Source organism: Tupaia chinensis, unplaced genomic scaffold (assembly GCF_000334495.1).
Source record: "Tupaia chinensis unplaced genomic scaffold, TupChi_1.0 Scaffold000620_1, whole genome shotgun sequence".
In the NCBI taxonomy this organism is placed as follows: domain Eukaryota; kingdom Metazoa; phylum Chordata; class Mammalia; order Scandentia; family Tupaiidae; genus Tupaia; species Tupaia belangeri.
Genome location: NW_006160140.1, coordinates 1,338,437 through 1,348,224, shown reverse-complemented (window position 1 = coordinate 1,348,224; position 9,788 = coordinate 1,338,437). Strand labels below are relative to the sequence as shown.

Below are 9,788 nucleotides of genomic sequence, written 5' to 3'. Positions count from 1 at the left end.
AGCAGCAGCAGTAGCAGCAGCAGCTGCGGCCCCCTCCCCGGGAAACCCGTGTACTCTACCCCGTCCCCAGTGGAAAACACCCCCCAGAATAATGAGTGCAAAATGGTGGATCTGAGGGGGGCCAAAGTGGCTTCCTTCACGGTGGAGGGCTGCGAGCTGATCTGCCTGCCCCAGGCTTTCGACCTGTTCCTGAAGCACTTGGTGGGGGGCTTGCACACGGTCTACACCAAGCTGAAGCGGCTGGAGATCACGCCGGTGGTGTGCAATGTGGAACAGGTTCGCATCCTGAGGGGCCTGGGCGCAATCCAGCCCGGGGTGAACCGCTGCAAACTCATCTCCAGGAAGGACTTCGAGACCCTCTACAATGACTGCACCAACGCAAGGTAAAGAGCGGGGGGTCGTAGCCTCCGCAGCCCGCGGCCCCTTCTTACTCTCCTCCTCGCCCTTCCCTCGCTCTCTTCCTGGCGCCGCTCGCTCCGCGCGCCCACGAGCCGCGCGCCCCGGCGAGCGCGGCCCTCTCCGCTCCTTCCTTGGGGCTCACCGGTCGTGCCGGCCCCCTGAGAAGTTGGCACCTCACCCTGCCCCCGATCTGGCTCTTCCGGCCGGGTCCGCCCCTTGCGCCCCTGGCTTCCAGGGCTTGGCTGCTGTGAGACGCGGGAACCCCAAGCCTGAGGGCAGAGGGGGCGGGAAGGAGGAAGATTGCGCTTTTCCAGGAGCCACAGCCCCCTTCCAGGGGCGCGCCGGCGTCTGGGGACCCCCTCTTGGCGCTACAGCCAGTACGTGCGCTCCTCCGGACCTGGGTTCCACCGCGAGCCTCCGGGCACCCGCCGGGCTGGTCGGCTTTGTGGAGCTGAGGCCCGGGGGCAGGAGGAGGTCGTGACCCTGGCTCGCAGGGTTTAGAAAGTGCAGAGACGCGCTCCAGGGGACCAGTACGCTAGGAAAATCCAGGGAGTGGGCCAACAGTCGAAGAGGGCACTTTGAGGTCGGGAGGGGAACGACCCCGAGGCCGAGAGACCCCGGGCAATCCCTGGAGACCCACCCGCAGTTTAGCCCCAAAACCCTGTAGGGAAGCCCGCCAAGGGGAGGGGTGTCTGTGTGCGCGCATGTGCGCGTGTGTGCGTGTGTCCGCGTGTGAGCGTGTGCGTGTGCAAAGAAAATAAAGGGGTACGTTTGCCCTGGGGCAAGAGAGTGGGCACCAGCATGTTTCCTTGTGTAGGGGGAGGTGACCGGGTGCCCGAGACGCCTGGAAGCTGAACTGGAGAGATGGGGAAAGAAGACCGTCGCGCTTCCTCTGCCTCTGTCTCTTTTTGTCCAAAGTGGTTGGTTGGGTTTTTTGTTGTTGCTTTTTCTTTTCATTCTTTCTTTTCTTTTTCTTTCTTTCTTTTTTCTTTTTTTTTTCCCCCTTTAAGGTTAAAAGCTCACTCAGTGAGCAGGTGCACGCTTTGCACGGGGATGCTCTGCGGGCCTCAATACTCTGTGTCCCGGCTTCCCCAGCCCAGCGAGCGCGCGCGCGCGGAGGATCGTCTCCGGCCTGACCAGTTTTATGCTAATGAACGCTCAGTGGGGGAGGATCTACCGAGAGGGGGCGGGAGTGGGGCAACTTGTCAGTTTCGGGGTAGAAAATGATCTTTCCTCCCGGTTTCACAGTTCCGCTTTGTCCCCCACGGTTCACGACAGGGAAGCCCAGAGGGAAAAGTTCAGAGATGCCGGGAGAAAGCGAACAGAGAAAGTTAGAGACCTGAAGTGGGCACGTGGGAACCGCATGTAAAATTTGCGCGGAAACTTTGGTACCCACCAAACGAGTTTAAAAGACTGGAAGAAATAATGGACTTGGTATGTGCCCCTGGCAGAATTAGGCAAACTGCAATGGGAAAGGAAGAGATGTAAGGCAAGACCAGAGGAAACCGGGGTGGAAAAGCCAGTAGGTTTCTTCCTTGGAGAAAGAGAGACTCCTCTCTAGTGCTCAAGAAGGATGAACATGAAACAGACTTGAACTGCAACTTAGCAGTTGGTCACTTATCGTGACCAACCTAGAAATTATTTTCCATTTTTATTTGCCATTTTTTATGTGGGGCACGGGCGCGTGTCTGGATTCTGAACCTTCATTTCAACTATTCTGGGGGTAAATGCTAAGTGTGTGTGTGTATGTGTGTGTGTGTATGCGCGCGCACGTGTGCCCAAGTGTATGGGCAGGTAGTAGTAAAGATGGGAGTGTATGTGGGGTGCGGGCCGCAAGATCACTCACTACACGTCATTTACTCAGATAATTACAATCCCTGGTCATCCAGGATATAAAATATTTGTCCAAATTTTTTTTTCTGAAACTATTTGAATCAGAGCAGAAAAATTTTCAGAGTTATTAGGAGGAATGCAAGGTGGAATTTGAAGGCAGTTCAGATATGATTGTAAAATTATACTTATCCTGTACTTGGAGAAACGCTACTGTCTTTCTCTTTGGTAATTAACATCCGCCCCTCGGAATCCTCTTTGTGTGTGCTTATAGCGCACACTGTTCTAGATAATCAATGACGCTCTCTGTGTCTCTTTTTCTCTCACACGCATACAATTGCTCTAGAAAACTTCCTTCAATGGCTGCATTATAATCAATGTTATAATCAATGTAAAACTTGATCTTTGTTTTTTCCTGAATTTTGGCCTAGACTTTGAAGTTTTTCATCCTAATGGCTAGAGAGTATTTCTAAAGTTATTAACACATTTTTAAAAAGTTTCCCCCCTCTTGAGATTAACAAGAGCTCTGGTGTTTAAAGCAAAGCCAAGATAAATGAAATCCCTTGAAGTGTTTATCCCTTCAAAAACATCCATCACTACTCTAATTATGTTTCAATTACCTGTGTTTAATACCTGGCAATTCGATGTATTGTGCTAAAACTCTACTTCCAGTTTATAAAAGTTAAAGGTGAAAAGTTTGTTGATATACCATTTAATTTTTATCTTAAAGAAACTAGAAGCTTGCTCAAACTTAAATACATACAAAGATTGTAGTCCTAAACCTGAGATACATAGTTGCAGGTACCCACCTAGGTTTTCCTAACTGTCACTAAGGAAATAGAAGACTCACAGTTGCACTCCCTTTTATCAAAATACACTGCTTTCTTTGTAATGAATTTTACACTGTGACTCTCTCGTTTCTTAACTTTGTATGCAATAACCTAAAACGTTTTGCCTTTTAAAAGTATAAAATTAAAATTGCTTTTTGCATTCAAGTCCAGTTTATTCCTTCCGTTAATATCCTTTTTTTAATTCACCTAAATATATTGATTTTTTTTTTTCACTTTGGTTTCTTTCTCCTCTAGCTACTTAAAAACTAAGGGGATAATTTTTACAGAGTATCAGAGAAACTGTAAAAAAGCAAATGATTTCAAATAATATAAATATATATATATTTATAATAATGTGTGTGTAGTATGTGTGTAAGAGAGAGAAACATCAAAATCTGAGCACTCTCAGCTTTTTACAGAACCTGTATCTAATTTTGTGACTTAATAGCATTTACATACCAGAGAATCTGAAGAATCAAAATGATGCTAAAGAAAAGAAAGGTTCATAAACTCACTCAAAGTGGCTCAGTAAGTTAGTAGCAAACCTTAGAGTGCATTTAATTTGCTTGGGGCTATTGCATTAGTATGCTATCTATGAAAACTAGAATAAATGTTGAAGCCATCTGTCATTACTACAAGGAGATGAGAAAGAGACTATCACCTGCTAGATAGTGACGCTGGAAAGAAAAGATCTCAAAACATGAAAGAAAATGTAATGAAAGATATTTAAAACTTGTCAAAGGCCAAAGTCTGACCTTGATCAGTTTCCTTCAATTATTATTTTAAAACTAAACATTAGTTGTATGACCTTGGCTGTTATAACAGAGGTCAGCTAATTAACTGCTAACCATTAAATAGCAACAAAAAAAGAAAAGTAATTATGTACAAGGCCTAGTATCTGTTAGTATGAGTCAATCGTTTGTATGTAGATTTGTGTCAGGATTCGGTTTGTGTGTTTGAGTGTGTGTGTGTGTGTGTGTGTGTGTGTGTGTGAATTCAGGTAATAAAAAATGACCCTGCTCTATCTATCATGTTGTCTAAAAATGCTTATTTCTTTCATTATCATCAGAAGATGACTTTGTCTCTGGATCCTTCAAACCCGATTATGATTTAAAATTGTATATAGCCTTAGATTTGCAGAGTTTTTAACTTGAATAGACTACAGTTTATTTTTTCAGACGATATATATATATATATATATATATATATATATACACACACACACACACACACATACATACATACATGTATTCACAAACAATATTCTTTTGTCTCAAAAGTTGATACCATCCATGGACAGAAAACTGAAGGGTTTTCCAATATGTGAATGAAATTTCAGTATAAGTATGAAATATTTTCCAATTTCTTGGCTTTTTTTTTTTTGTCAGGAGTTTTACATAAAGATGGCAAACTGAACTAGTCTATATTTATGTAACATTTCCCCTGTTGCCTTCTTTTCGATGACATGGACTTTTGCATCAATACAGAAAGTTTCAGCACAAATACAGATTCACATCTCCTACATAATTGCGATACTTGGGACAGAGAAATTTGAGGATTACTTCAAATAGGCACTGTGCTTGTGAAGTTTTTGTATTACAATAGATTAATGGTTTCTATAAAACCTAATGTCTCATTTTATAATAGTTTGAAAAGAATATGACATAATTAGAAAACTAGGCATAAAACGTGAAAGTTTATTTGATTCTACAACTTATTTCTGTATGCTTTAAAAATGACAGTAAATTACAGTTTGATAACTAGTGTTTGAATAAAATAGGATATTCTAACCTAGGATATACCTTCTCCATCAAATTATTTGGCAAAATACAAATTCCTGAGGTATTTGGATAAAATCTTCCAAGCCTCTTGTTTTCCTTGGAGTTAGTCCTCCAAAATATCAGTGTCATTATTATCAAAAGTGCACATGAAGTTGCCTTACTTTCTGACCCATGATTTATTGGTTAATGCTCTGAGGCAAGAAATTTGATTTGTACTTCTGATATTTAATTTTGTGAAGCCCCGAACATTATATAGAATAAACTATAAGACAGCCTGTTTTTCCCCACAGAGTTCTCTTACTCATAATTTTTGGTATTCACCTTTGATATACACAATTTAAAAAATGATTATATTAGTTCAAATCAGCTATTATTTTTTGTGTACTCTATTACATTTCACTGAAGTTGCATGTAAATTGTTGAGACAAGTATTAGCCACCTTCTTTTTGCCTCACTAGTCCCCCCGCCCCTACGAGCCCCTCGAGATGTGACACCCTATATTGATCAAAGTCTTGGCAGGATTTGAGCATAAATCACTCTTCTTTTTGGCGATTTACTATGTGTGATTCACCAGCGTTTGAAAACATAATATGCTTTATCGTTTCTCATTTGATGTTTTGTTTTTGGAATCTAAGTAGCATTTGTAAATTAGCTTAATGTACAACCAAGTAGTTGTTATTTTAAGAACAGTTTGTGCTTTGCCTATCAAGTAATACTATTTGATTTTTCCAAGTTATTATACAAAATTATCTTTGCGATTGCCTTTGTCAAACGAGTGTAGTCATTTAAATGGCATTGTATTAATAACATAAAACACACTTATTAATATAATAGGAAATGAAACTCTCACAGGTTGTAAACTGTCTCCCTTTGAATTCTTGTATGAAGAAATTATTTTGAAGTATGCCTTCTAAATAGGTACAGGTGAGTCTTCTAGATTTCCTGGAACGTTTTGATTTTAAGATTTTTGTTACTTGGTTCTTTTAAAAGGTTAAGCTTTGTGTGAAATTCATCTTTCAAGGATTTCCTTTTTAGATTGGTCACCAAAAAAAAAAAAAAAAAGTCATATCAAGCTATATGCCTTTAAAATGACAGGAAATGTAAAAATTGATATAAATTCTTTGTCTATTTAAAAATGCACTTGAGATAAAGTTTTATAATTTTATGTTTGCATTATTATAAAAATAGAATGACTTTAGCGTGTGCCCACATGTGCCATTTTCATAACTGAGGTGATGCGTTGTGATTGGTCAGTTCAAGATTTATCTATATATTCTTATTTCTACACTACGACTTAAATATTCAAGCTAATAATGCATTTATATTTTCAGGCTTTGGGACTGTGTTAAGGGACTTTATTCCATTACCTTGGTTATGGTCAACATTTTTTTTTTTTAAATGAAGAAAACCCTGAATTAAAAGGCCACCTCATAGAGCTTAGATATGTGTAATGTCAAAGGTTCCGATTTGCATAGATATGCATATATCCGTGTGGCAGAGGCTCTATGTGAACCAGCATCATGCTCAGATACCTTTACTTTCCTTCCCAGTTGGGAAAAGTGTTTCTCGTCAAAAGTACTTTCTTGCTACAGTAGCTGTCTTTTAAAACAAGTTCTTTTCTGATATTTACTATTCAGCATATGTTGCAATACAGAAATGAATACAGTAGACTAGTGTGACTAGTTTACCAAATTACTGCTTTGGGAAACAAGAATACCAAGGATTGGAAGTTTGTATTTGATCTTTTATTAGATCAACTAGTGGATCTCCTTCATTTGATTTACCTATTTATTTTAAGAACATTTTTGAGAATCTGGTAAGAATGTGTCCACTGCTGCTAGTGGCAGGCAGTTAACAATTTTGTATCAATGGGCAAATGGCAATGAACAGAATATTCAGCCCAGTAAATTAGTCAATCAGATAATCAATCCCCAGTATAGATTAGTCAATCAGACAATTAATCAATGAAAGCTCATTGTTTTTCAAATTAATTATGGAATTGAAATTAATTGAATAAAATGACAGATAAATGGCCACTTTTTAAAAATATATATTAATTCTTATAGAAAAAGTGGTCCAAATTAGCACTTAATCAGTAGGATATGATCTCAAACCATATGCATTTTAAATTTTGTGATGTATTCTGACATGAGTTTCCTGTATAAAAGAAGAGCATTCTAATTGACCCATTTAAGAAAAATAATCTTTACCTTATTTTAAAATTGGATACTGAATTTGTCAATGACTGAATTTTGTCAAAGATGTGGCCCTGTGCTTTCTGATCCAAACTAGTTTGGAGTTGATTCAGGATTTCAGGCTGTATTCTTCCAATTTAAATATATGTGACTTGACTGGAAGTTGTCGAAGCAACTTATTAAACTGGAAAACTCACCATATTATTTTTTATTGATTTTATAATGTTTTTGGTAATAAATATATTAAAGTACCCTATACTGTGTAGCATAACACACTTAATAGCCAGTTGCTTTAAGAAAAAAGTTTTGGAGGGTAAGGATAGAGAGAGAGAAAGGTAGAGCTAGAAAGAGCGCATTAGCGAAATATCTAAATGCTATTGTATAGGTTGAATACAATACCTGGAATATGTTACACATTTCTAGCAGGAAGTCAGAATAAAATAAGCCAGATACAGAAAAGCAAATACTGCATGATTCCAGTTAAATGTGAAACAGAAAAAGAAAAAATCATAGAAGCAGAGTAGAACCGTTATTACCAGGGTCTGGGAAGATGTTTGTCAAAGGATACAAAATTTTAGTTAGATGGAATAAGTTCAAGAGATCTCTTCTTTAACATAGTTTCTACATTTCTATTATTTTTAAAACATAGATGGAATTTAGATTAACTATAAGTAGATCTTTAAGAATCCTACAGTAGATACTTAAATAGCATAAATGTCTGACAAAAGGACTAGGTTTGTAAGTAATGATTTCCTTTCCGTTAACTTTGAAAAGTAACATTGTGTAACTGAGGAATGTTTTTCTTTACTTAGTGTAAATGAAGGGACAGGTAAACATAAAAGTATCAAAAAGTCACATTGTTAAATTATCTTTAAATTTTTATGTTACCAAATGTTTCTAAATAATTAGATTACCCTTCTATTTACAATAGGAAACTGTAACTTTATTTTTATTTAAGGGCAATAAAGGATATTTTAGAAAAGAAAACATGAGTTGAAAAGGAACTGTTTTACTGAAGCACATAGACTCTTGTACTATGTACTTTTTAATTCCATTTAAGGGATGCTGGTCATTTTCTAAGTAAAGGCAGTGAAACTAAATCTCTAAAACATGTTGATCAAGAAATACTTCATTGTAATTACTTATGAGGCAGATGAAATATGTCATTAAAATCTTAAACTGAAATTGAATGAATTGTTGCAGTAAATGGACGTTATTATTCGTAGTCTTATATTGCAAACCATTTTGTTTATGTATGCACAAAGTCACTCACGGTATAACAAATCTTTGCACTCATCACAGTTCTGCTAAAATCTACTGACACATTTAACAGTATTCCTATTTCGTATTTAAAATCTCTGTGCTTTAACTAAATTCTTGGAAATGATTCTTATTTCTTGACTTAGGCACTTTCTGGTTTAACAGTGCTTTTGGATTTTCAAGGAATAGTTTGGAGCCCTTTTAATTTTCATGTTACCATTCACACATTTTATATACCAGGATGGATGTTCTTGTGTGTGCAACAAGTGTAAAATTTTTGTCAGTAATTTAGAGATCTGTGTAGGGGATATTATTATTTATATTAATCTTAGCCTATTTGTAGTCTGTGTACCTATGCTTTAAATAATTTGAATAACAATGATAACATAGGTTAGGAATGTAAATGTGTATGCATGCGTGTATACATACATGCATATCCACACGTATGTGTATCCTATGACATAGGGCTGCAGGACAAATAACTTACCAACATGATAGACTTTAATTTTGCTTTTTGTAATTCATAGAAACAAAATAACACATAAAAATGAGAATCAACTTTATTAAGTAATAAAAGATAATTAGAATCAACTTTAGAGTAAAAAATCTTCATTTATACTTAAACATTTAAAGTATAATTGTTAAATACAAAGTTACATGGTTATTAGGACAGTGATTTAAAACTGAGCCTATTTTTCCTAGACCTTGATGTTTATGATTAAAATGTATTTTTAATTCTTGATCTAAAAAATACATGTATGAGGGTTACTATATTTATGAAATAGTTGAACTGCTAGGTTCTCAAGTCTGTTCTTTATTGAATAACAGTAAGCATACTTGATTTTCTTGCTACTATATTGGTATATTTCATTATTTTTTATACATTATGGCAAGCATATCTTTTATAATCAGTGGATACACAATAAAAAAAATTATAACCGAAAGAAAAAAAAACCTTCTAAAAGCTTTGCCATCAATGAGATGAGTTAGGGAATGAGGTCAGTGGGTTAATCTTCAGGTCTGCATAAGGAGCTGTGTATTACCACTCCTTGCAGTGGACTGTAATTGTCTTTGAAAACACCTGGTAAAGGTTCAGTTAAATTGAAATCAATTACTTTCTCAATCATCCCATGGCATTTGTCAAGTCATTATATCACCAGTAAAAGTGCAAGCATGCATTCATTTTTCTGCAGAGTAAAAAGAAGCTTGTAAAACAGTGATCATTTAAAACTTCCCACCTCATCTAAAGCTTGCAGAACCAAAAACTAAATAAATAAAAGAAAGAAAGAAACCTGGTACATACTAAATAAACTTCATACCTAAGTATTTGGTAAGAAATTTATCTTTGCATCTACTTATCTAAGTAAGAACAAATATGTTTAGCACCCCTCTTTTCATCAACTGGTATGCAGAGTTTAAGAGGAAAAGGGATACGTAAGTAAAAATGGTTTCAAAATATTTTATGAACTGTGAGCTCTGACCCTTTTATTCTT

General features: G+C 37.3%; 1 protein-coding gene across 1 annotated transcript in view; it reads left to right on the top strand.

Moving 5' to 3' along the window:
• Positions 1–9,788, top strand: part of DACH1 (dachshund family transcription factor 1) — a 486,510-nt gene that overhangs the window by 430 nt on the left and 476,292 nt on the right. Inside the window, 1 exon segment of the mRNA XM_027775957.1 lies at positions 3–383. Coding sequence (XP_027631758.1) covers positions 3–383 — 381 coding nt within the window.